The 27,272-nt window shown below is 43.9% G+C and overlaps 1 protein-coding gene across 1 annotated transcript; it reads right to left on the bottom strand.

The window, feature by feature from the left end:
- Nucleotides 1-18,607: 18,607 nt before the first annotated feature.
- btg1 (B-cell translocation gene 1, anti-proliferative) lies at nucleotides 18,608-27,029 on the bottom strand. The gene is made up of 2 exons (XM_070853486.1): nucleotides 26,578-27,029; nucleotides 18,608-22,994 (listed from the first exon to the last, which is right to left on the bottom strand). Exons 1-2 carry the CDS (start codon nucleotides 26,720-26,722, stop codon nucleotides 22,591-22,593), a joined length of 549 nt encoding a protein of 182 aa, XP_070709587.1. The 5' UTR covers nucleotides 26,723-27,029; the 3' UTR covers nucleotides 18,608-22,590.
- Between the last annotated feature and the right edge of the window lie 243 nt (nucleotides 27,030-27,272).

Below are 27,272 nucleotides of genomic sequence, written 5' to 3'. Positions count from 1 at the left end.
TTGAGTGGACGCACGGAGAGAAGAGGTGAGGGCTGCCCAAAACGCTGCCACTGCCAAAAACACTCTGGATGGGCTGCCGTTAGCCCAGCAACCCCACTCAGTGGCAGTGCCAAAGCCACACACACACACACACACACACACTCACACTTGCAAACACAGACGAGCACTCGGTCAGCAGCGCCAGAACCACCCCTAGGGTGGAGGGTACATTAACTAATTGCTCAGCCCAGCTTAGAGCGCACAACAGCATGAACGGAGAGCGGAGTGGGAGAACAGTCGGACATAAAGACGGAGGAGGAGGGATGGAGAGCGGCATTATAAAGTGAAAAGAGTGATCACAGTGACATGAATAGATGCAAAGCAGAGGCAGAACGACAGACAGAAAGACAGACAGACAGGCGCTTGTTTACATGGGCATGTGGCCAATGCAGCATTAGGACTAAGGCCAGCAGTGGCAGGACAATGGAGCAGGCTGCAAGGCCGTGTGTGTGTGTGCATATGTGTGTGTTATTCAGTTTGTGGCCTGTGGGACAATGAGCCAGTGGGGTATTGAAGGATAGTGAGATTATAGGTCAGGCCAAAGAGAAAAAGACATGGGATTGGAGTTAGAAAAAAACAGAAGGGAGCAAAATAAAAGTACACATCGGTGAGGCTCTGATTATCAAACAAACACAACACAGGTACAGACACCAAAGAGATACGTCCAGACTCGCACACAAACACACTGGCTGTTGCTTTAGGCCTCTTTCCTGGCTGAGCTTCAGACGTGCCCCTCCATCTTTGCCCACGCTGCCCCAAGAAATTGTCCAAAACCAGCGCAAAAAACACCCCCCCCCCCCCGTAGCCTGCCTCACCCCTCCTCTCCCTCTTCATCCTAATACACAAAGGAGACCTACAAAACGAATCGGCCAAACAAGTGTATGTATTGTTGCCGGCGGTTACGCAGAATGGCAAGGATTTGGCTACTTTGAGGGTTGCGAGGGCCCTTTGGAGAACTTCTACTGGGTATCTATGGTGATGAGAGTGAAAGAACATAACACTTTTCTTCACAGCAGTGTGTGTGTGTGTGTGTGTGTGTTTCAGTGTGTGTAGGAGGGGGTGCTTTCCAAAGGCACAGAAGCGCAGGTGTTGGTATCCTCCCTCAAACTATTTTTTTGTCTCCTCTTTTAGTTGTTGTTTTGTTGCTCTTTGACAACATCTCTTTTCCACAGTCTGAAACGCTCACGTCTGGGCACAAAATTGAGAAAAACACCTCTTGCACCGACACGCTCACATGACTTATCAGCAACATTCAAGTCTGTGGAGTCGGCCACAGATAAAATTGCTGAAATTAGTTAGAGTTATTTAGATGCAGGGAAGGTTAGAGAGTACAAACTGCATCTGCTTCTCTTTACATTCCTCTCATTCTTCATACCAAGTAGATGTGATAAAGGAGGCTAGTGTTCATGTACAGTGTCTTTTGGATTCATTTTAGATTGGCAAACTAAAATATGAGTCTTTAGCATGACAATAATGTAGAATATCTTTCAGAAAAGTAAATGCCTCTGAGCTTTCTTACCAATGAACATCTGGAAACAGCAGTTTTGGTTACAGCTGCATTCGTCTCACATTTATTTTGTCCACAGCAATGTCAGCAGCACAATGACGATGCTTACATAATATTTACCATGTTCATACCATGCTAGTTTAACTTACTACCATTAACATCAACTAACATTTCCTAATTAGTGCCAAACACAGACAAGCACCGCAGAGGCTGATGTGAATGTCATTAGTTTTGCAGGTGTTTGGTGACCCAAAGAATCGGCCCCATTGAAATGTCGACCTTGGTGGCGCATGAGTAAAAGTCAGAGGATTACCAAAGTGATTACAGTTCCTGCTAAGGGCAACATGAGTGTGTGTAGCAAACCTCCTAGTTGTCGAGACAAGTCTGGACTTGTCTCCTCTCTTCTACAAAAATGTTATTGTGCAAGTGTTGCGTAACCTCCAAGTATTTCAATGACGAAATCACACTAACAATCGACAGAATCATTACATTAATTAAACTGACATCTGCAGTGATATACTTTTGTCTGCTACATTGCATGAAAATAGCCATCAGTGTTTCAAATGTCCACCTCTGAACACAAGAAATTCGACACAAAATGGCCCCAGAACATCTAATATCACATCCATTAGTGATGGTAAATATAGCCAGTAATGTTCCCGTTCACCAGGGTGATGGGGCCGTCCCTCGTAGAGGTAACTGGCAGGGTATTTCAGCCTTCAGTGGCTGCAGGAGGCATCAGCCTCATTGGTGCACTGATAATGACCCTTCAGTGTGTCTGGGGAGCAGGTCCGGCACAGGAACACAGAGGCTGATGACTATGGAGGCTATTTCTTTGCCGGTAATTGCGCAGCACTTTTTAATGAAAGCTCTCCTGCTGTGTGACGCCCTTGAGTAATGGGCATGGCGGTGCCCTACTTTGGATGGTTAGAACTGGAGATTTCACATTAAATGTCTCTATGCTTATTTGCACGTGTGTGTGTGTGTGCATGTTCACTTTACGACTGTCAAGTAAGATGATTCAAGTTGTCACAGGCCTACAGAGCATTGTGAATGGCTTGTGTTCAGCCTGTGTATATGTAGGGAGATGTACTGTGTGTGTGTATAATCCTCTCACACCATGTCTTTGTGTGTGTGAGTGTGTCTGTGGGGAGTGTATTGTGTACTTCCTCCAATTCTTTTCAGCGGATCTGTTTTCTTGCCTTAGCTGGAGCTCAGGACAAGGTCGCATTACCACTGACACACACACATGCCCAGACAGACACACACACACACAAATCTAGCCTCTTAATCCTCTTTCAAGAGGCGAGGCCCACCTGTTCAGTCACATCTGCATTCACGCCACTTAATGAGTCAGTGGTGCATCTGTCGGGAGCTCTGACTGTACATGTTTAGACAGAGAAGCTCTAGATACAGTGTGTACACGTGCACGTTTGTGGTTAATGTGCCTATTCGTGATCTCCTGTGTTTTTGACCTTTCACATGACACCTGAAGCTCAGCCTTCTGATCGGCCTGCAGCACCGGTGTTACCTGCCAGATGAGATAGAGTGATTTACCCTCCTCCTCATTTGCTCGATAAACAACATGAAAGCACGTTTCCATGACCTTAATGACTAACTTGACTACACTGATGTTTATTTCTTCCTCTGTGAAATCGGGCTCTAATGACAGATAATCACCCCAGGATTTGGCCAAGAGAATAAAAATGCCTTAATGAAAGAAATTGCAGCAATGTAGCCCCAACGGTCAGCGATTATAGGTGATCTGTGATTACAAGTAATGGCTTCATAAATACACACAAATAGCTTTGAAACAGTGGAGAGCCTGCTAAATTATTGGATCTGCCACACAATGTATGCGGCACAAAACCCCACATCACTTCAAAGCTATTATTAAGAGTTGATTATGGAGTGGGAAACGCTGATTACTTAAGAAGCATGAGGGGGAATTTGTGTTGTATGTCACATGGTAGATGCAATCTATAGTTACCACTGGGTGAGGTCACTTTAGCTTCCCTTACTTCCAGGAAGCGTCTCTTTTTCTCTCTTGCTCTCTCTCTCTCACACACACACACACTCTCACACACACACACACACACACACACACACACACTTTCTCTCTTCTCTCTCCTCCCCTCTGGTTATTTGCCTTTTTCATTCCAGGGAGTGCCCTTCTTTGCTGTCAGAATTGATTTGCAGCGCTCCTACTGCACTATTAGCTGTAAAAAAACACACCTCCCCATAAATGCTCCAAACTGGTTCCACAACTTCTCTGCAAGTCTCATCTCTCTAAGCTGCACAATATTGACTCAAGTACTGAAATAACATTGATCTTTATTACAGTAATAATGCCATTTTCCTTCACACAATTCCAATAAAGGTCTTCAATACTGAGCTCAATATCCCGAAGCCAAAAAAGAAATGAGAGGTTCAGGTACTTGCTGTATTGTCTTTAACTCTTCTCTTGCCAAGCAGGTAGATTAAGAGCAGATAGTCATAGACACAATAATACAGTGAAGCTATATCTCACTGTATTCGGTTTTCTATTTGTTATTCCTTGTCATTAACAGGACAAGTGTTTGACTTGTCTTGATCTCTGGGGGTGTTAAAGTGAAGCATATTACTATGCTGGATGGACATACTACAAGCTGTCTTTTTGCAGTCTGTCAGACACAGTGACACGTTAGAAGAGCTGTGTTAACATGCACACTATACAGCCTATTAGCTGAGTAAAAAAATAGTTTTCTACAGTATATTATTGTAAATCTAATGTGTTTTTCTTTCAAATAATGGATATAGGATAATAGAAACAATAAAATTAACTACAATTTTACTAAATAAAGACCTAGTGAGAAATCTGTAGAACAACCTGCCATATTGCCATACATGGTTGTCCTTGTTTCACCATTCACTCTATTTCTGTGGCAGTAAATTGTTAAAATAGATCGAGAGTCCTACAGTGGCACCTGTGCATACATCCAAATGCACACTGTCACATACGCTAACACCTGTTGCTGTGGGGTGGCCATTTCAGGTCATGCTGGGAAACCTCACCATCATAGCAAAACTTGCCATTACATAAGACAGTACAGGATACAGATGTTACATCACACCTACCCTGTCAGCTGCACCACGCCACGTACACAAGTAGAGTTAGGTCACACTGGTTTAACAGGTGTCTGTCGTGTTGTATCAGACTTTAATTATCTGCACACACATTTGTACAAATACTTTTAGACACACATTTTCCACTACCAACCAGCAGACTTAAAAAAAAACAACTCAAAAGCTTCTTTCATATCCTAGAATTGCAAAAGAAATGTAATATTGTATGTTTTCTGCAATACTTTGCAATATGTGGAAGGTCCCAGCCTGTCTATAGGTGTTGGCAGGATATGACTGGACATGAGTCACGTCTAATGCAGAACTATTACACCATTACAGGAGGTGAGATGTGAAATCAGTTGTCATGACAATAAATAAAAGGAACAAACAGAGAAGCTTTAAATGACGCAGATAAGTACGTATGTAGAGTATTGTATATGCTGAAGCAGTTCAATCTGAATAAAAAGAAATAAATAGCGTCCAAGGCCAAGAAATGAATTTTCATTCTGAAAACAATTTCTATCTTTTTACATGTAAAAGTTACTTATTTTCTACTTCTTGGCAAATGTTTGTTTTACAAGTATTTCATGAAATAGTAAGAACAAAATGTGGGTGAGGCGATGTTGCATGACTTCCTGTGGGTCTTTTCATCATCATTGTATTGGTTGTACATTCTGTATAGATTATGCATCTTTTCTCTGATTAGTCTCTTTCTTTCACTCCCTCTAACTTCTGTATTTTTGGTGACACTGCTGCTGTTTACATGGGTTTAGCTGGGAGGCTGGAGGTCACAGTTATGGATAAAAGCCTCGTCCTTTCTCTGCTCTGGGATCAGCCTTCTATTAATGGGGAATGGGAGTGTGAGCACCCTGAGCTTTCTGTCCTCTCACCAACTTATCCTCAGCGAATCCCCCTGTCTGTGACCTTTTCACTGTTGTGTATACATGTATGCAAGCACCCACGTTTTTGTTCTCACGCTGTTCTAGATGTGCTGTTTATGCCTGCATGTATCACAAAACTCTCCCTAAGGCGACTGCACACGATCTTGAGCATCCCTTAACTGTTTGCTTGGACAGCTTGGAGCTTATTCTTAGGTCATTGCCACGTGGGATCATGTGTGCAGTGATTGTAACAGTATGTTCATTAATTTAATCACCTGTTTTCAAAATCAAGTCATCTTGGATCATTCTGAAAATTCCCTCACAAACATTGCCCTGTGAACTTGGAGTCTTATTGATGTAACATTTTACTGCAAACACAAGAAACATTTTCAAAGATTTCTCAAGGGGGGAAAAAATCATCTGGTGAGTTCTGATCATGCAACTGCAACAAACAAATAAAATTATTGTACTGGGTTTTAATAAGAAATGGGTGTGAAGTTTTTATGTAACCAGATTGTTGGCAACTCCTATACATATTCGTGCAGATGCTTAAACTAAAACATTCTCCAAAGAGGTGTTCAAAGCCGCTGAGGCCTAAACAGAGAACAAACCGATGAAAGTCGACCTTTCTTTGTAATCGAGGGCCGTGAGAGACGGATGAGAGACGGATGGAAGGAGACAGAGAGCTCCATGACTCTCTGACAGCTGAGGTTGTTTGTTGAAACCTGAGAAACGGGAGATGGGATCAGCTTTTCAAACTAGGGGGTTTCAGCACAACAGGTGACGGCCATGCCTGCCCATACTATCCATATAATCTCGCTCACTCTCCTTTTTTGTCTCCTCCTCTGCAGCTGTATCAGGGTTTCTTCTTATCAGATCAGGGAACAATAAGGAAGGAGAGAGGAAAAGGAAGAGGCTCCGCGAACACACAGAATGACGAAGAAAGTTTAATTTGTTTGGAGAATGCGAACAAAACGTTCTTGTGGCAGAAAATATAACTAATTGCACAATATTATGCTATTTTAATCAAGCTTATGCTGGGAAATGGAGCAAAGCCACCTAAAACTTCACACAAAAGCGAGAATGTTAAGAAACTTTGGCACATGGGGAGAGCTTAAGGAACAGCTAAAGTTTGAGCGAGGCTGGGGGGTGTTGTTGACATGCAGGGTGGGTGTCTATGCCTCATTGTCTGCCCCATCTGTCTGGCTTTATCTACGCTTACCACCCCCCTGGTCTCGCCACCTCCTCCTCTTGTGCCCTCCCCCCTCCCCTAGCCAGTTCACACCCTCCATTGAACCATGGTGAGTCCCTCCCTGCATGCTGGCAGACGACCAGGGAGCTTCCACCCACAGCAACTGGTGGCATTGTTCACATGCGCAACGCACATATGTGCGCAGTTGCCAGCTTGTTTACAGGCTCATATATAAACACTCGCACAGAACGTGAGCATCTGCTGGCTCCTTAGGCATAAACCACAAACACACTGATACACATCAGATGGCTGAAATGCTGATTGGACTGAAATACTGAGAATATTAAACATACTAAACAATTCAATCATTCAAGCGGAATTGAGGAGCTACTTGTAACATTTAAAGAAAATGATAACTAGATGAAACCAAGACAAAGACGAAAGAAACAAAATGATCAACGATAACCTAAAGAACAAATGAATAAATAAGGATATTTTCAAGGACTTGCATTCCATAAAAGCATTAAAGGAGCAGTCTGGCAATTTGGGAAATATGCATAATTGCTTTCTGCATGAGCTTCAGATGAGAACATCAGTAACTCTTGTCTGTCCAGCAATTATGAAGCTTAACTTCGCAGTTTGCCTGGCCTGGTGTAACCACTGGAAGCATGAGGGGGGTTCTCTCCAAAGAATGAAGTCCACAATATATCAATATCAATATGTAAGATAATCATGTCTCTGACACATACATGAATTGTATCACAAGAAAGTAAGATATCTTATTTCCTAAAATACTGAGCTACTAAAAACTATTAAAACCACAACACATTTTTCAAATGGAAACTGGCCAAAATGTCCCCCAAAAAACAACAACAGTGTTTTTGATATTATTTCCTGTTGACTGCTGCCTCCCCCTCTCCCTGTGGCTCATACCCAGTAACTATACACAGACACCTATCAGTGCAGCATATAGGGATAACTCATAAACAAAGCTGTGCTACACGGAGGGAAGATAAACATTGTTTTGGATGACATCAAACATGTCCTTGGTGAGGTGCAGGGATGCAGGAGAGGAAGGTTTAGTATTTCTCTTTGAACAGGCTTTGTTGCTGGCAGGAACCATGTGGGTCTTCCTTTGTTTGGCTCCCATATTGAATCCTGTGAAAAAAAGCTACTTGTAAAAACACCCTTACTGTGGATACCTCGGCTGAAATTACTGGAGCAGGTTTGTTCCATGCTGGCACATTAAAAGACGCCTGGATAGCTGCAGACTCTGGTTCCCAGAAGAAAGAGATGCACACACACACACACACACTTCAAACGTGATACTTAGCACATGCACACAAACTCTCTCTTACCCACACAAGCTCATTGTGAAATACACAAGGCCTTAAATATTTGCAGACAGTCATGCTCTTGGTCATGTTGTCTCTCTCTGCTGACAGACAGGCACAAATGCAGGCACAAGTTACTGTAACTGATCTCCTTCTCAGCACAATAATGTGCCTTTATTGGCCAGTTCTTTAGTCATATTCATTATAAAATGGGGAAATCCTTGGATGAGTTAAACAGAACAAACTAAGTGCTCATGTCCTCCATTTTACAGTTACTCTTCTTTCTATTCATTTCTGGACAAAACAAACACATGATTACATTTCACAAACTGCAGCGTGGAAGTGATGATATAATAGACTCTAAGATATTCAAATACTCCATTACAGATACAGATACAGATTTTAAGATTCCCTGTGCAGTCTGACACCTCTAACAGTGCCATAAACCTGTTTTCCATGAGTGGGTGCCCTGATTTGCTCATCTTGTGGGTGAGTCAGTACACAGTCCTACCAATCAGCTCACACTATTCCACTGATCAAGTGGTGGCAGTAACAGGCCAAAAGGCAAAGAAAAAGATATAGACAATGAAGGATTTTTTTATGGGAGGAAATTGACACTTTTGTTAGATCTAGTATACGCATAATGCGTTTTAGTAAGAAACACTTAACATAACTTTACGTCCTCTGAAAATGTGTTGACCAACAAGCCACTGATCCTTCTCCCCCATTTTCAACCCGTGTTATATCTTGTGTGCGTATCAAATTTGCATATTTGCCAAGATTGTTGGCAGTACCACTGGAAATGTGCAAATAAAGGTGTGCTCACAGAATGCAAATACACCGAATAGCTGCTGCTACAAAGAGCAAAACCAAACAACAAAGCTACAGAGTCCACAGTCACTGTCACTCACTGTTGCCTGACATGTTGCCCCAGGTTTCCCTGCTTCAAATAACCCATCTCTAGGCTTTTTTTTATGCTTTACTTGAGTTGGTTTCCATGATGATTTAAGGTTCTTGCCTTGTCAGACACTTCTCTTCTCATTCTATCATTAATCAGCAGCCTTTCACCACTAGCTATAAATAATCAAGTCTATATATATAAACTGATGAAACAGACTCAAGTGCAGATTTGATGGTCACGGAGAAACATATATAGGTCACCTTGATACTGGAAAAAGTGTAAATTCAAAGAAGTGTAAATATGTGAATTCAATTTGACAAAGTGATTAATGTGGATGTTTTGAAATCATATACCTCTCAACAATACAGTCCCTGCCTCCGTTTGCACTGGCTGATTCACATATGGACACACACACACACACACAGATAAACCACACACTGTCACATACATCCACCATCTGACATCCAGTATGATAATACTTAAAAGACAGCGCAGCCTTTCCTCCCACTTACCCAGTAATTTAATAGAATCAAAAAGTAGGCCAAGCGTATGCAGCCACAGTCAAAGGCTGCTTTCATGTTCCAGCATGCCACTGCAGTTTACATGGTGGATCTACACAGCCTAATATTTCCATTTTTATCCTTATAGAGGAAGGGGGAAGAGGAGGGAATGGAGCCAAACAGGAATAAAATACAAAGTGTAAGAGGAGCCAAGGTGCAGTTATTTTTATTGGATGATTGAATAATTGTCATTTTTCACGGTAGAGGTAAGGAGTAGGTAGAAAAGAAACCAGGAGGAGTGATCTTAGCATACAAATCCATGTCAAAGATGATACATTAGTTATTCTGAATCCAATTTAACTGTGATTATAACTTCATTTTGTCATTTACCTAGCTGCTTGTTGCCAGCGTCAGGCCTCTCTGATGGTCACAGTGACCCGTGTTTGACGTTTCCAAGAAAGCCAGAAATTCTTTGTGTCCTTTTCCGGCTTACTTGGTGCACCATGGATGTCTGTGTTTTGGCAGAGTGAGCCATGGCAGGATGTAGGATGTGAACCACAGCTGTTTCAGCCGACTGTGTATTCCAGTACCAATAGTCATGTAGAAATAGAACTATGCAAGGAAGGACAGGGAGAGACGGGGGTAGAAGCTAGTGCTTTTTGGGGAGGTCAGCACTTCTTTGCAGGGAGTGGAGTGGCTTTTCACAGAAATGCGTCCCAGTTGTTTTCGATTGCTGATGCACTCAGCGGTTGAAAAACAACCCCAGCTGTGGTGGGGAGTCATTGAGGAGCCAAAAGCAGGGGCCACGCTGAGAGAGAGGACAGAGACGAGAGGAAAACGATGAGAGAAAAGCAGGAGAGAAACAACTTCACAGAGAGATGGAGTGAGGGGGAGAGCGCAAGGAGGAACATGGAGGGAGATTAAAAAAAAAAAAGAAGAGGGACTCGGATATGAAGGGTAGCAGATGTTTCCCTTATGAGAGGCATTAAGAGGCTCTACCTACACACTCTGAATCACTGTAATATAGGCCAGTGGAGCACACTGTGAACTGTGTTTACTTACAGTACATGCAAATCAGCATATACAGTTCATATACTTTACTTTCAAATCTATAGGTGTGCTCTATCTACGTGTGCCTGTAAGTACAGTGTGTGAGTGTGCAATTCAAAGCACAAAGCCGTACCAGCCTGTTTTTGGAGTGAAGCAGCATGTGAGTGCATGTGATGTAGGCAAGTCTGGGTTCTAACCCTAACCCTTGCCTGTGTGTACCTTCTCCATGTGCTCTTTTCAAGTCTTTATTTACAGTCTGAGCAAGGAACACCAAGATGAGTGCGTGGGAGTACTGTACGTGCCCCCCCCCCCCCCCCCCCTTTTCCAGCCAAGCTTGCACTAAATCCCACAGAATACTGGTCCGTCCGAAGCATTTATCTCCCACCACCACACCCCAACAGCTGAGATGGGGGTGGAGGAGTATGTGCAATCGGTGATATCTTCGGGCCTGTCTCTGTCACCCACTTTGCTTTTCCTCTGCGTCTGTCATCAAAAAGTTGGAGGACACATTAATTGAAAAGACAGGCAAAGTGACACTGTACAAAATATTACAGAAAATCTTCTATAAATATTGAGCTGCAACTCTATCAGTCAGTTCTTATGCGTCCTTTTCTCTTTCCTCTTCCACTTATCTGCATCGCCCCTCATGTGGTATAATTCTAACGAATGAAATCAATAAGGGATAATGGATCCACCTCATTAGTGCACATCACTAAAAGAGTGAATGTCTCCAATACTTCCTACAGTTAAAATGAAAGAGAAAAGTCCCTTCCCTGAGGCTTCTCCAATGTCTGCCTTTATCATCTTTCTTCCCACACTGTCTCTCTTTTTCTCTCTTCCAGGCTCTGATTTGCAGCCAGGTCGTCCAGCTGCTCCGTCTGTCTCCAGGTACCTCTGGAAAGCTCTATAACTCTGCACTGGCAATGCTTCAAATGGTTTACGGTCACCGCCGAGGGTCCAAAGTAGCAGGAGGAGATGATAATGGGCTGTGAACAGCAACATGAAATAAACTTCCTTCTATCTGCATCCCATGACACGCTTAAACCTTATTAACCCACTCTCTCATGCCATGCCGTATATAACTGTAAGATAAGCCAGAGTTATATTCTCCACATAGGCTATTTCACACATGCAGGCTGTATGGAACTGAGTCACTTCTGGGATAGCTTTTGTTCCGCTGGCTTTCATTGCTCAGTGTAATGCCTCATATGTGACCTTTTTCTGTATTCTTTCTGAAAAGCTGAAATGCAACACCGGCGTATCATCTGCCCGTATTCTAAGGAGAGTGGGTATCTATTACTAACTAGTAATATTTGAGCACTTCATCTTTTTAACAAGGATCAAAGATTGATTATATTCTTAAATCATAAGAGACTTCGACAGTGCTTCTGTGGCTGAGGCTGTGTTAGCAGCATCCCTATGTGAAAAATTGCTGTCACTCATTAATTTCAGTGAGCCCTGTCCAGCAACAATGCAGTGGTGCCAACATAGAGGGCTCCTCCAAAAAAAGACAAACTCAAGGTAGTCCTGCAAAAATTGAACTTGGCTCAACTTTTGCTGCGACACAGCACGACATCAGACTGACAAAATGCTGCAGTGGCCAATCAAGTACATGCTGCTGCACATTCCTGGTGGATTTATGTGTAACGTGAACACTGTTTTTGTCAGATGTTGGGATGTATCAGATTAAATTGGCCTGCTGTTTGTGGGTTCTGTTCAAGGGATAATTTAAGAAGAGCAACAAAAGAGATGATCTAGAAAAAAGGCAGGAGATGGGCAGTATCATTAGCCAATGGTGGAGATGAAAGCATCATTGATAAATTACCCTTGGCAAAAAGGGAAAAAGGAACATCCTTGACTGGCTACAGCACTTCAGTGCTCTGCTCCACACTAGAAAAAGTGATCAAACCTACAGAGCAGATTGCAGGGCTCCATCTGTGCACATAGAATTAGAGTTACCATACCTAACTCTAATTATCTATTCAATTCCAGGTTGTGTAGCTGCAGTAAGTGCTGTATGGGTAACATATAAGTCCCGTAGGAAAATTAGTCTGTTACAGTTACTCATTAAACTGGCGGTCTTATGTAGGTCACCGCTGTTTCTGCACGTTAAATGTTTTGCCAATGCTTTATCATCCATATCTCACTGGCACAGGAGTCAGAATATGACCCAGAGACACAGACCAACTCGGTGCTTACCAGTTAAACTCAGTCATGTTCAGAATAAACAAATTAGCTTTGGATGATTATTTGATACTGTCATCACTCCTGGTTTCTATTTTAAATCCTATGCTGCTAAAGAGGTGGCTCGTTGTTACTCAGTAAAAGCGAACCCTGAAAATGAAACAGCTGATAACCTGCAGTCAGTGTGTGAGTATGTTTTTTTGCATGTTGTTATAGTTGTGTATAGTTACGAGTGTTTGACTATACTGTAGGTCTCTTCATAAGCTCAAAAGTGCTTTTGGCTATCGCCTTGTTGTGGTACAGCAGCAAGGCCATGCATGTGTGGTTACCAAAATGTGTGTGTTTGTACCATTGTGCATGCCTCTGTAGATTTGTTTGTAATTAAATTGTGTTCCTGTTTTCACCCGGGTACAGTGTGTTCTGTACATTTACGCCTGTGTGTTTGCGGTAACACGTGGATGTGGCTGACTGTTACGTCTTGATTGTGCATGTTTTGAAGCTGCTGATAAAGTGTGAGTGTGTGTTCTCACACAGCTGTGTTCATAACGGCGGAGAAGAAGAGGTACAGATCTTCCTGTCAGCTGTTTTGTGTCTTGCACACTTAGTATATTTCCCCTCATTCTCAATCAATCTCTTTTTCTTTTTTTGAATAATTCTTGTCTTTCTCTTTTTCACACCACATTTTTATCCCCCTTAGCTCAACATTTTCCCTTGGTTTCTCAGCCTCCCAATTTATTTCTGTCTAATCTCTAATTCACTCTAATTCCTGATCTCATCTTTCCCACTCAAACATCCTTCTCTAAATCATCCCTTATCTCCTCCTTATATCTCTCCCTCTCTTTGTGTTGCCTCTTGCGAACAAACTGCATTTTCCCATGAGCATAAACAGGAAACAGCTGAGGTGTTGTGTTCTCTCGTCTTTTTCCTGTCAGTGTCTCAGGAAACTAAACCAAACCACCAGAAACCGAGTCAATATCTCCACCAACCGTACAGTGAAATGAGTCAGGCTCATCATGTGGTTCGAGGTTAGCAGGCTGCATCGTGTTTACAAGCAGTGGGAGCTTTAAATGAACACGTGCCTTAAGGTAAAAGACGTACAACGGCTTCTTCTTCTGCTGCAGAGCAGGTTCCAAGCAATTCAGCTGAAACCTTGATCATCTACATGAGAATGACCTCAAAAATGGATCCAAGTGCATGCTTTAAGTCACAAAAACAGCTTGGGTGAAGAATGTGAGCCTGTTTAGGTGTTTACGAAATGGCTGCTGTTCTAACCTCTAAGCCTCAGAGGGATTTTCCTCGTCATAAGAAAGCCAATGCCACTGATGAAAGTGGCCTTCAATCCAAGCATGTGTGTTTGAATGAACTGTACGCTCTTCACAGAGTAAAAAGCATGTGATTGATTGTGAGTGGCTGTGTCCTCTTTATACAGAGGCTTCAGACTAAATAAATCTGTTCGTGCATGTGTTTGTTTTTCGCGCCTGTGCATGTGTGTGTGTGTGTGTGTGTGTGTGTGTGTGTGTGTGTACATAGTTGCACCTCTGTGTGTATGGACAGACCTCCTGCAGAGGGCCTCTTGCTGAGCCCCAAGGCTAGGCTATATTTAGGTGACTGGTTTTCTCCCTCCGTCTCTCCCTCTGAGGGGTTGAGAGCGTTGCCTACTGCTTGGGAGAGGCCGACCACAGGAATATGTTGCCTCTATGTCTGACCGCCGACTTTTAGATAGACCATATGTGGAGAATACAAACAGATGAAGACATTAGCGGTGGTTATCCCGTTAGCTTATCATTAGGACACAGATCTTGTTGGTATCATTGCTGGTGGTTAGAAACATAATGTGGGACAGACTCAGAAAAGGCATAAACACAGTTCCAGTTTGTTTCTCTGAAACAGATGAGAAATGGGAGAAGCTGCTGGTTCCAGATAAACTTTTTCTCACCGTAAACTCCCCTTTGAAAGTTAATCTGCATAGAAACATGGGAGTCTCATGGATAATTAAAGGTGCTTTAGTCCACGTTTTTATATCAACATGTAGCCAAAGCGACTTCTCTTTCTACACTTGTACCTTTTGAGTTCATTGAGTTACGCTCAAATTTTGTACCGATGATTCAACAAGAGCCAATCTAAGCTTTGTGTTCCATCAGTCAGACACCAACAGAAAACTCTATTGTTTTTTTTCCTCTCATTAACTTTTTTCTACAGTCAGACACACTAAAATATAAGCCATGAAAACACAAGGGTGCCGTGCATACAAAAGCACACTCTATCACATGATCCCCTCTGAGACCCCTCACGTTACCCCAATAAGGCCTGGTGCCAGACTCTGGAATGAATTCCTCTGCAGTGGGGGTGTGAGCTGACAGGTGACACCGCCAGCTTGAGGAAGGAGGGATAAAGATAGACAGAGGGCGAGGTGTATGATGGTGGGGAAGTGGGGGGGGGGGCGTGAAGAAGTGATATGAGAGGAATGTGAGGGGAAAAAGCGGAGACATAATCAGAGAGCGAGATAAAGAGAGTGAGTAATGAGATGATCTATTTCTGCATGGGGAAGTAGAGGATTGCTGGAGCTAGACTGTGAAGAGGTACTGATCAAATCACGCGCTCTTACTTACTACATCTTTCTCTCAGTTGCCATGCAAAGATATCTTTATGCCACATACAAGACTTGACTGGTTAGCTTATAGAGAGACATGCAGTAGCTATAGATGTGCGACCACCGGCTGCTGCTGCTTCTGTAAGACATGTTACTGAATTATCATTCTATATAAAAACATATATAAAAACTACCTTTCACAGATAAAACAATAAAGGTTTGTGGTACTAAACTGAGTACGTAGCTGGTAAAAAAAAAAACAAGAGGCCCTAATTGGCAATACTCTCTACTCACAATACACGGGGTCTTACACACATAGTGTAGTGAAGTAAATGGAGTTACATCAGATTCCTCTGAACAAAAGATTGAGAGAAATTAAAGTGACAGCTGCAAAGTAAAGTCACTATTTGACATCAGCACAAAAGCAGGCTTTCCACTGTTTAGCTGTCACGCTATAGTAACCTCTTCTTCAAAGACCCCTCCCTCAGTCAGTCCACCCACCATTAGTGACGTGGCCGGCCCAAGCTGGAGGTCTTTGTCCCCACTGTCTTCTGTTTCGTTCATTGTGCCTGTGTGGATGCCGGTGGGAAGGGCGTGTGCAGTGGGGGCAAAGCAGATGTCAGCGCTGAGGATGGATAGTGCCCTGAGGGGAAGGAGAGAGATAGCTGGTGTAGCGTCTATACTCTGGAGGCCCACGTAGGCAGGGCAGGGTTCTGTTTCAAAGAATCAACTTGTCCTTGGCTTCTGAATGATGCACGCTCTCAAAAGGAGTGCAGGCGTACTAATAAAGTAGAAACTGAATGGAAAAATACAGCGAAGTACAGCTGTGGTTTTCATTTGTACAGATCATAAAATATTTGGCCATGGACACACATTTGATAAGAGTTTGTACCAGATACTTACAAGTAAAGAGGTATTTTGTTTAGTTAAATGTTTCAGCATTGGGGATATAATGGTGATAATGAAATAGTTACTTGTTTTCTTCGTGCTGGGGATGCCTGGCACCCCTCTTCACCCTTGCACCTGACTTTGAGATACACACAAAGCCCACGATATGAGCCTCATTCGCATTTGTGACTTGTGCAGCTGTGGCATAGCTTTTGTCCTTTAAGCAGAGGAGCATAAAGACACACACTCTCTGCAGGGGGGCTACCCTGTCATCTTGCTGGCAATAAAGCGGGTCCCAGATGTCTACCTCCCCCTGTTAGCAGACACACATGCTCACACTGTCACTCACCATGCCTTTGTTCTCAGACGGCAACATATTGCTTGTACACAACATCCAGACACGGTATATGTCGCATGTGTCGCCACAGACTCTGATGGCAGAAGTTTGGTACAAGGTAGAGTACGGAGTAAGCTGGCAGGTCCATGCTTTGCCAAAAAAATGGGACTATAAAATGATTCAATAGAAATTCAGTTGATGTTAACGTCGATAATTTTACATTTTACTGCCTGACTTTGTTATCATGCCATTGCATTACTGTATCATCAGACTACAATAACCTCTAAAGTATTCGTCTTATCTTTCCGTGGTAATCAGACACACCTTCCAGGGCTTTCTACCTAATCAAACCATCTCTGTAGAGTGACCTCTGTTGCTATGTGAGTGGGAGGCGAGGGCAGAAAATCTTACACTGCTGTTTCATCAGTGCCAGGCTGAAACTACACTGCAATTCTTAGACAATAACTTGATAATATCCTAACATATTCTGCAATAGAATTTGGATTTGGATTAAGTGAATGATGATTGGTTTAGTATGGTCAAAAGATATTTATGCTGGCATCTTATATTTGGCCTGCTTCATGGACATTTAAAAATTAATCTTTTAAAAAAATATATTTTGAAATCTTCTCACATGTGCCAATAGCTATCAAATATTTATTATCTCAAAATGATACGCCACTGCAATCCACTTCTTATTTTTCAGAGGTGAAAAACATGTCAAAACATCTTGCTCAATCACTTGTGCTTTGTGTTACTGTTGGATGGTTCTTTATCCCCCTCTCCTTCGATTATATTTCTATACAAAGGAAATCACACAGGGCCATATAGTCAGACACACCCTGGGTATCTTTGACCTGCTTCCACAGAGATATAACTGGGAAATTTAGCACTGTGAAGCTAAGAAAACTGCCAGTGGCATTTATGAGAACAGGCCTTACCTGACCTTGACTGAATCACTCATTGTGTTTCATGTTGACGGACATTAACTACAATACCCACACTCCCCAGTTGTTGCAGCCTTGTGATAGCCAGTGTTTGGAGAGGAAAAGTCCGACTTAAACAGAAGCCCAGTAACCTTCCCTCTCAGTGCCCTCCACCCCCACGCCCTCGGTTCCTGCTAAACCAGCTCTTCTCGTTCCCTCCTTTGTCTGTGTGTCAAAACGAGCCAAATGTTTTTCTTTTTCCGCCTGCTGCTAAGCAACCTGGGGGATTCAGAGTGCTGCAAAGGATTGCAGTCTTAATCCAAACTCTGGGTTTTGCAGAGTCAGCGGGCTTGGGTGCAGCAGTACTGTGCATATCGGTGCCCTGGCAGAGTTAGCATTTTTTCCTAAGTTTTTGAGAGAATCCTTGCTAGCGGTACCATCTGTCCCATCCTATCGTTTAAGAAGTGGAAGCACTGGCAGTTCCATTTGGATGGAGAATGCAACGCTGAGTTTTATTCCAAACGTCCAAAAACATCATGCGCACTTAGACATAGTGATGTGAATGGATTGGCTGATCGGGGGAGGCAACAGTCCTTTAAAGGGGAAGTAGCAAATGGCTTGTGAAATGTTCCACAGTTACTCCCAAAATATGTAGCAGCATCAACATTATAGTCATCCAGTCTGCCAATGAGGCAGATTTTCTCAGTTTTCATGTTTGTGTTCCACAACAGCTTAAATACAAACTATGGCTATCTGAGCACCTTTCCTTTATCTCACATTTTGCAACAGAGCCAGTGTCCCTGTGCAGCAGGATAATGTACTTATAGAATGCGTGACCTAAAATCTCCTTAGAAATAAAGTACTGTACCAAGAGAGGGACAAATGTTTTTTGAGGCAGGAGAATTGCTGACTTGATCTCCACTCCAGTCCTTTTAGCAGATGGCCCACTCAGTCCGTAAAAACTGGGAGGTCAAATTCCGATCCGGGCCCTAGTGGGGCCACAACATCAGTGTTTAGGTTTGTGTAGCTTTGAATGTACACAATATGTTCTTAGATCCTCCCCCATGCAAAGTAAAAGCCTCTACCACTGAGTTTAATCATTAGTGCTTGCCTTTGATTTAGAATTATTAAGTCATAATTTATTGAGTAAATAATGACACAGCTCACAGGGGATATGATGCCAAGATAGGAAATCTTTTATTACAGAGAAAAAAAAAAACTTTTCTTCCAAAATATAGAAATCTGTACAACTTCCGCACAATCAATTTACATGAACTGTACAAATTTACAGCAGTTCATCACAACATACCCAAGGAAAAGAAACTGAACACGATAAAGATGTACTGACATGAGATCACAAGATAGACAGCTTTTCTTCTTGGGTAAGCTCAGATTTTTTTGTCTATTTTCTGGTTTTGTAGGTAAATAGGAAAAAAAAGGAAAAAAAATTGGAAAAAAAGAAAAAAAAAAAGAAAACAAAGGATACGTCTACACTTACAGATCATGGAAACTAATATTTTTTACCAAAACAACTTTGGTCCTTGCCAACACTCCCATCACAAATGGCTTCACTTACGAAAAGCGTTATCCATGTTAAAAGATGAAATACAAAAAGGAATACATCTAAAAACACCTTAGGATAGCAATTATTGGCACTTCCCATGTGTAATGTTATGTACTCTACCATTTGTTGTACAGTTACAATACATTCTACAATATGTAAAACACCTCAAATGTGAAAGTGGCAATAATTCAACTAATCAATGACTATTTTGACGACAACAACAACAACAAAACTGCTGTTCCCTTCCCGTTTCATGTCTTAACATGCACAACTTTTCCACAAGGGTATTTATTGAATGTCTGAGGCCTGAGTTTGGCAATACATTCCAGGAGAGACTCCTCATGTCTCAAAAAAATGTCACACAACTTCAACTTGACATATTTAGTGCATTTTATGTGCTATTTTACCTCTGACTACTCGAAGCACTCTCACGACAATTCTGTAACCTATGTGCGCACAAGCTGAATGGATGCCATTTAATTCATCAATATTACTGAGGACTTAAACCATTTCGGGTGGTGGTAGTACAGTTGAGAAGGTGTCGCAGGGGATTTGGATTTAATCTTTTACATATTTGTAGCTCTAAAAACAAGGTCTGTTAAAAGTGGGTTCTATCACCAGGCTAAAAATCCTCTTAAAAAGCGGATGAAGAGGAGAAAATGGGGATGGCAGTGTGGAAAGATGAGAAAATCTACCAGTGTGACCATAACATACATCGAGATAAAAGTGATACGAGACGATTATCTCGTGTCCGAAATATAGACCAATCTCATAACATCTTGTCACGTGACATTAAAAAAATTGCTATTAAGGAGCAGCGTGGTTTTAAAAACTGGTGTCCACCATGGAAACCAAAGCTCCGGGCTCCCATCCCAGTGAGCTCCTCTCCATCTGGCCAACATGGAATCACTGCTTTTCACAGATTGCTGAAGGGAGTATCAGCAGAGAGCAGGGGAGGAGGGTTAGGGGGGGGTTGCAGTGCGTCAAAGGCTATAGCTCTATTACCCATGATCCTCTCAGGCTTAGGGGAGCTTAAGCACCCATAGGTCTGGTGATGAGCGGTGAACCAGCCTGCCGTGACAGATTTGGCCAGCGGCTGAGGGCCGAGCGACGCCAGAAGCCGTCCGAGCATCTGTCCCAGCTTGCCGTTGACCACTCAGCCCCAGAACCAGGAGTGAAGTGGGGGTACGTCAGACAGCCATCACATCCTTTCACATGCATGTAAACAAAGTCGCTTGTCAAACTCAGTAATCAAGTGCAGCGCAATCCAGTGAGATGAAAACAGAAAACAATGGCCTAGTACCCTCAATTCTTCATCTTTGATCCATGTTTCCTCATCTCTCACTAGCCCCCCTAGTGCAGCATGAGCACGCCAAGCGCGTGTGCTGGTTTTTTTTTTTTTTTTTTAATCCATCACTGCTGAGGGAGGGTCGAGGGCTTCTGGTCAGGGTGGGGGATGTTGAATAAGTCCAGAGGAGGGGCTGGAGGGATTTTAGCTGCCCTGGACAAAAGAGTCCGGCCCTGGCCCCCTCCTCTCTCACACCAGCTCCCCGTCCCCGCCGTCCTTACCCAGCTCCCCACAGTGATGGATGATGATATGTGTCACATTAAGTCTACCTGCATCCACAGGGGGTGAGCTAGCAGCATGCTGGCTTGCTTTTGGCTGTACAGGAGGTCTGAGCTGAAGGGTGATATGTGGCACTTGAGGCACTCTAACCCCCACACCGGGAGGGGTGAGGAGGGGGAGGGGGGTTTGAAGCTGCCACGCTGGAAAGAGGACACCTCCAGTGAGGGTCCAGGCAGCACGTCGGACCAGGCTGGCTCACATAAGCCTGATATTTAAAATCACGAATGGCTCATAAATCATGACAATGAGGTCTCCGTAAGGCAATGCACCTCCAATGCACACATAAGGATAAGTCTCTCCCTTTTACAAGACCTTGGAAATAGCTAATGTAAATGAAAACAGAAGGCTGACAAGGCCTGGTGTTGTTTTTAAAGTCAAGTTAAAGTTAATATCTGAACAGTCAGTGCTCCAGACCTCCCTTTGGCCAAAGTCTCACACAGTCATCACTTAGTCCAGACCTTTCAGACTAACTTTTCTATCCGCAACACAAACCACCATCTGTGTGTGTCTGGGGGGAAATAGCTTAGCTCTGCATCCTGCCAGAGCGAACAGTGCCATATGAACGGATGACAGAATGTTTCTAACATACCACCAAAAATATTCTCCACCTAAAATCAACAGCTCTGAAATGTTCACAAATACAGTGTAAAAAAAAAAAGGTTTTGAAATCCAGAGTTGCACACTCCCGATTCAATAGACATCAGTCTATCCCAACGTGGGAGCTACAGTATGAACAAATGGCTAAAAATGAGGAGGGCAATAAAAACGGTGTGAAAAGATGACATTCGAATGGATGGAATGCAGGCGATTTTCTCTAAGAAGTACACATCCCACACAATCTAACGTCAAAGTGCATTCAATGTCAATTCTAACAGGGCCACATGATCAAAATTTGGGTAAAATAGGCCCCCCCTTTGCTACACTTTGAATTTTGGTGATGCAGGAGATGACAAAGTGGTGGAGGGAAAAGGGGGCAAAACTTAACAACACAGGAACTTGATTGTGAATTTCAACAACATTCATTAACTGGGAGGAGGGGGGAGGAGACGGATCCCCTGCCCTCCCCCGGAAAGCTACACATACATGGGTGATGGGAGGGTGACAGTGCAACAGGACACACTGGTATCCATAGGTAACAGGTGTCGCAACACATTCCACTTGCACTTACATACAGGCCGAGAGACGGTTGAGATGAGGGTTTTCTGGAGTTCAATGCTGATGGTAGAAGGGGGAGGGGGAGAAGTTCAGACCGAAAGCCTTTTTCCAGCTACAAGATAAAGATAACTAATTCCCTGTGGTCCAAAAAGGTTTTTATAGAAAATAGAGATGCTCTCATTGGGCGTTTCTTTACCTTGAGCTTAGATGGCTAAAGGCTCAGTCTAAACCTCAACTTCCTCCCCACCCACGGAACAAATGAAAAACGGCAAATTGATTAACCTCTGGATTTAGAAATTCAGGGGGTGATTCCTGGTAAAAATTCCTTACAATTTAGGTTTTGCGGTGGTGTGGTGAACATGTACCCATAGTAACCACAAGTAAGAAAAGTGCAAAGTCAATGACAGCCCCCTCAGAGATGGAGCTGATCACCATGTTGTTTACAGTTGGAGGGGGTAGGCGGAGCCAGTCTCCATGGGGGTTCCTGGTTGGTTGGTTGGTTTAGCTGCCCCAACAGTTCCATTTCCACAAAGCCTCTCCTAAAAAAACGGAGTGCCCAGCTGATCCAATGACACAACAGAACAGATGATAACGGGGAGAAAGGGTAAAAAATATCAAACCTACAAGGTTTCCATCACCTGGACGATAGGCCACATCCTCTGTTTTTTTTTTCTTTTTCTTTTTTCTTCTTTCACTATTTCTCATTTCATATTCTTAGCTTTAAAAAGGCTCACCCTGACGTGGTCACGTGATCTGACCAGCCATGGCGTTACCCTGAACAAAAGTAGGCCGGGGTGACGGTGTGCCTCTTTAACTGGACACAGTCATCATATTGTAGGCTTTGGAGGGACTGGTTCTGCCCAGCACCATCAGTTCCTCCTTGCAGCTGATGTGACTGTCCACCATGGGGCTCATCGACCCGCTGTTTCCTGAGGGGGAGCTGGCGGTGGCTGTTGCCGGCATTCCTGGGGGGCAGGGCTGTGACTCGTACAGGACGCAGATGGAGCCATCCTCGCCGATGCGGTAGGACACCTCGAAGGGGTCCACCCACAGCGTGAGCTCACTGGGCAGCAGCAGGTAGAGTTGCTGGATGGTCAGGCCAATGCGCTGGCCTGCCTGCCACACCAGTGGGTCCATCTTGTGGTTGATACGGATGCAACGGTAACCCGAACCCTTGCATGGCCTGTCTGGGAACCAGTGGTGCTTGTATTGCTCTACAGAGAGAGAGAGACAAAAAGAGAAAGCGGAAGGAGAGAAAGTTTAGCTTAGGAGTGATTACCATCTGGCTGCTTATAATAACACAATGTGGTGAAAATCCCATCGTGTGCACAGATGAGAGGGAGCAGGCATTGTCAAATACAGAAGAATTACGGGAGGTCTGAGGAGCTGAGCTGTTCTACACAGAAACACCAGGGACAACGAGCGGCAGTCATGGCCGTGTAGGTGAGATGTGCAGTCAACTGAGGCTGAACAAAGGTTGAAACAGAGCAGACAGACTGTACTTTGAGTGAGGCAAGTCCACGTGCTTTCATAAGTATATTAGGCTGTAAAATCTGATTGTCAAGATGGGAATATAATAAAAATATTAAAACCCATGGTTCATTTGAAAGGTCTGAGAAATGAATGATAGATCCTTATTAATTAAATTCTTATGATCCCCCCCCCCAACTATAAATCTGTCTAAAGGTTTGGATAAATTCAGCCTCAAACTGAACATTACAATGTGTTTGACTGTGTCTACATGGGCTGCATCCAAATGTTAAACAAGAATATGGTTTAATGATTAAGAGCAGTGGATCTTAATCTCATGTAATGCTCGTCTTGCCAGGAGGCACTTAAGCGGTTATAAAACATGATGGGACCCGACATCTTTGTGCTACTTTTACAATAACAGATTGTCCCTTTGGCCAATTTCCAATCAACAAATTCACAAAACGAATAAAATGTAGTCACACTAAAACACAGGGAGGGAGTAGCTGCAGTAGGAAAAAAAAAAAAGGAGGCAAGAAAAACATGAGCACCTGTTACAGGCCTGATAAGCAGCCATAAACAGGCGGCCAGCGGCACCCTGGGCCTACGTGACAAAAAGAGGACCATTGAATTGCACAATCCCTCCCCTGGCTGTCATCAGTGTCACAAAGTCTCCCATGACTGGCTGAACAAAAACACCAAAAGTGTCGAAGTCCCAGCCAGCCATCTGGGACAGCAGGCTCCGCCTCTTAAAGGGGCAGGATCCTATTTTTCTGGGGGGGTTTTCCACTTTTCTGTGTGGAAGTTTTTCAGAGTGCAGTGAAACTAGTGATTCAGAGTGACGCCACTCGCAGGACGCTTAAGGCAACTTTCGTGGTTAAGATGACGAAGAAAAACAGACTGCAGAGTGATTTTGGGTGTATGAGGAAGTGCAAAATGGCTTGGTTTTAGGATAGCTGGACAGTTTTAAATCTTGTGTTCTGATTTTCTCCATTTACCGGCCTCCCTGCTTTACGGAACACCCCCCAACCCCCACCCCCACCTTTTAACCAAGACAAGGCTCATCCATATTGAATTCCCATTGACACCAACTTCATTGTGGTCAATGAAAAACAGGGTTAGTGAACTAGGCCAGCATTCAGGACGGGGCCCGGAGGCCACCTGTATGCATCCACAGGATAATAACACCCCTCCTCCTCCCCAATGTCTTACCACAGAGGGCTGTATACTGCTGAGCTAACAGAGGGGGCTGCGCTCCAGAAAGAGCACAAGGGGCTGGATGATCTTTCAGCCTGGGACTGAGCCACAAAAGGCAGCCATCTACAAACCCTGGAGCAGCTGGGAAAGGATCAGCTCAGCAGGGCCTATTCTTAAAATTGAGGGCGCACGGGAGGAAGAGGAGGGGGTGGATGGAACGGGAAACGGAAAAGTAAGCAGACGAGTGTGCGCTTAACTTAAAGAGTTTAACGAAACTGGGTTGTTTATTCGTTGCAGCTGACCTCAAACAGTCTAAAACTAGTTCTGCTTTGCCCCGTCTGCCCGGCCGTTGGGTATTTTTCCATTTGAAGCCATTAAACAAATTCATGCTGCTGCTGATAAGACAAGAAGAATCAAAACCTTGCTAAACACAAATTACACAACTAACACAGTTTCAATCTGGTCATCTGGACTAATTTACACACTTCCCTTTGCTCAGCACAAACAGGACAAGCGAGGCACTCAGCTTTTCAGCACGCAGACACAATAGTGAGTGATTGTGATGTTTCCAGGCACAAAAGAGCTCTGGTCGGCCTAGTTTGGTAGCAGCGAGAGCCACAGGGTAGTACTGCACACTCACTTCTGTTTCCTCACACTGGTGTAAAATACAAATTTTTGGTTGGACCATAATCAGTTTTTTAAGTCAGTCTTAAAAACCTTGTACTGTGGTGTAATCAGTGAGAAAGGCAGGGTGGGTTTCCCCTCCATTTCCTCCTTGATTGTGCTGCGCTGCCCCCCCCTCCCCAATCTTTAATGTCCTCCTATAGGCGCACACCAAAACATCCCCTCCCCCACACACAGGCCTCACTGCCGACTCCACTCAGCCCAACTTTTGTCTGTTTATAAACACCGTCATGGGATTGAGCCCTCAGACATTTTCAGTGAAATATTCTTTAGAATAAACCACACGGGGTCAATTTAAAAAAAATAGACTGCTAGTTAGTTCTTTTCTTTACAGATCTACATTTTCTATACAATAAAAAAAACACCATCTGCAAGTATGACGTGTTTCTGCACAAGTGAGCTCCTTATGTGGGAAATGTAGGTCATCTGCTGCTGCGCTGCTCAGCGGACGGAGCGGGGCAGATGCACGGCAGCTTTAGAGCCCTGAGACTGGAATGTGTTTACAGCAGGAAATGAGACACAATCCCTGAGCAGCACTGTTCTCTATTACCGCTCATAATGCTCGGGCACTCACGGTAAGCCTGTCGGTTAAACCGCGTGGGATCAACTTCCTGGAAAATACCATTTTTGAGACAAAGAGGCCTCGATTTCTGCTCATTAAACAGCGAGCGTGTTGTGTTTAGAGGCGTGAACGGGAAATGTGGAGAGTCCGAGACGATAACCATTACATTGAACATTATATTCAACTGTGCGCAACAAGATGAAAGAATGACCAGGAAAAACACGCAAAAAATGTGTTTTCAATGAGCGATATTGTACAAAAATTAAAAAATAAATGTTACATTTACGGCACCAGTACCGCGTTTGGTCTGACACTGGGGGAGTTTTCATTATTAACCTATTTCATATCATGCATTACGTAATTGAGCAGCCTCTTCCAGCTCACTGGGGGCTGTTTTGCTCTGTTCTCTGAGAGCTTCATCGACAGAGGCGCACTTCCTTGTTTGAGCCAAGCGTCTCTTTCCACCCCCTCCCCCCCTCCTCTCTCTCTCTCTTCCTCTCCCAAACAAAAGTAACTCATCTCACCGCCTGTTTGGCTCCTTTGCTGAAAAACAAAATCCTTAAATTGTATCAATAAAAATGTGGACAAATCGCCTTAGATGGCTCGCTGTGTTTATACTTCGCCTCACCCCCTCCTCCCTTCTCTCTCTCTCCCTCTCTCTGTGTGCGCAAACGGTGATGCGCGTCAGCGGCGCTGATAGTGATACTTGGGGAGAACAAAGAAAGGCTTCTTCTGAATCATTCCAAAACCAATAAAACATCTTATTTGAACACTCATCGTCCCAACACGACCTGAACTTAACGCGTGACATCGTGGATCAGCGTGTGTGTTGATTTAACGCGTGGTTTTGTGCGCGTAATAAGACCATTTTCTGGTTTCCTTACCTGCCAAGATGTCCTGTAAGCTTTGGTTGAATGTTTGGACCTGTCGATCGTTTACGTGTCCTTTTACCCTCAGAAATCTCGACAGAAATCCGACGGCGGCGTTGATCTCTGGTTTCATCGTTCCCCGGGCACAAAGGGTATGCATTGAGAAAGGCAACGGCGACGATCCGTGCGCGTTTTGTTGGATTTTTTTTTCTCTTTTTCTCTACGTGTTTCTCCGACTGCTCGTCTTTCTCTCCACTTCTGTGCGGCGATCCTTTTCTGGTGGCGCTTGTGTTGTGTCTCTTGGCATTTATTTGTCGAGGTAGAGGAGGCTTTTTTCTTATCTCAGGGAGTCCGTGTGCTAGGACGGTACAGTGCTGGGAAACAGACGCCTGTTATTGGTAAATACAGGGGGTTGAGGGGGTGGGGGGATCCCTTGGTGCCACGTTGACCGACCCTCCCTGCGCGCTCTCCTCCTCCAGAGTGAAGCTCTCGGAGCGGGGGAGCGGGTTTTTATCTCGCCCCCTCCCTCCCCGCGGCTCCGACACGGGCTGCTACAGCAACAACAGCTGGCCAATCAGAGCCCGGCCTCCGTCTGACGAGCCTCATATAGGAGGAGTGCAGCGTTCACGTCACCGCTCTGAAAATAAACAGAGGCGCACAGCGTGAAGCCGCGCTGCCTTCATGGCCAGTCGGAAATACTGCCAGCAGAC

The sequence above is a fragment of the Pempheris klunzingeri genome, chromosome 22 (genome assembly GCF_042242105.1).
Source record: "Pempheris klunzingeri isolate RE-2024b chromosome 22, fPemKlu1.hap1, whole genome shotgun sequence".
NCBI lineage: Eukaryota > Metazoa > Chordata > Actinopteri > Acropomatiformes > Pempheridae > Pempheris > Pempheris klunzingeri.
This window is presented reverse-complemented; position numbering and strand designations above follow the sequence as displayed.

Coding starts and splice junctions, on each gene's coding strand:
- btg1 (XM_070853486.1), bottom strand. CDS start 26,722: ATGCATACCCTTTGTGCCCGGGGAACGATGAAACCAGAGATCAACGCC. Junction 22,995..26,577: donor CTTACAGGACATCTTGGCAG/GTAAGGAAACCA, acceptor CTCTCTCTGTAG/AGCAATACAAGCACCACTGG.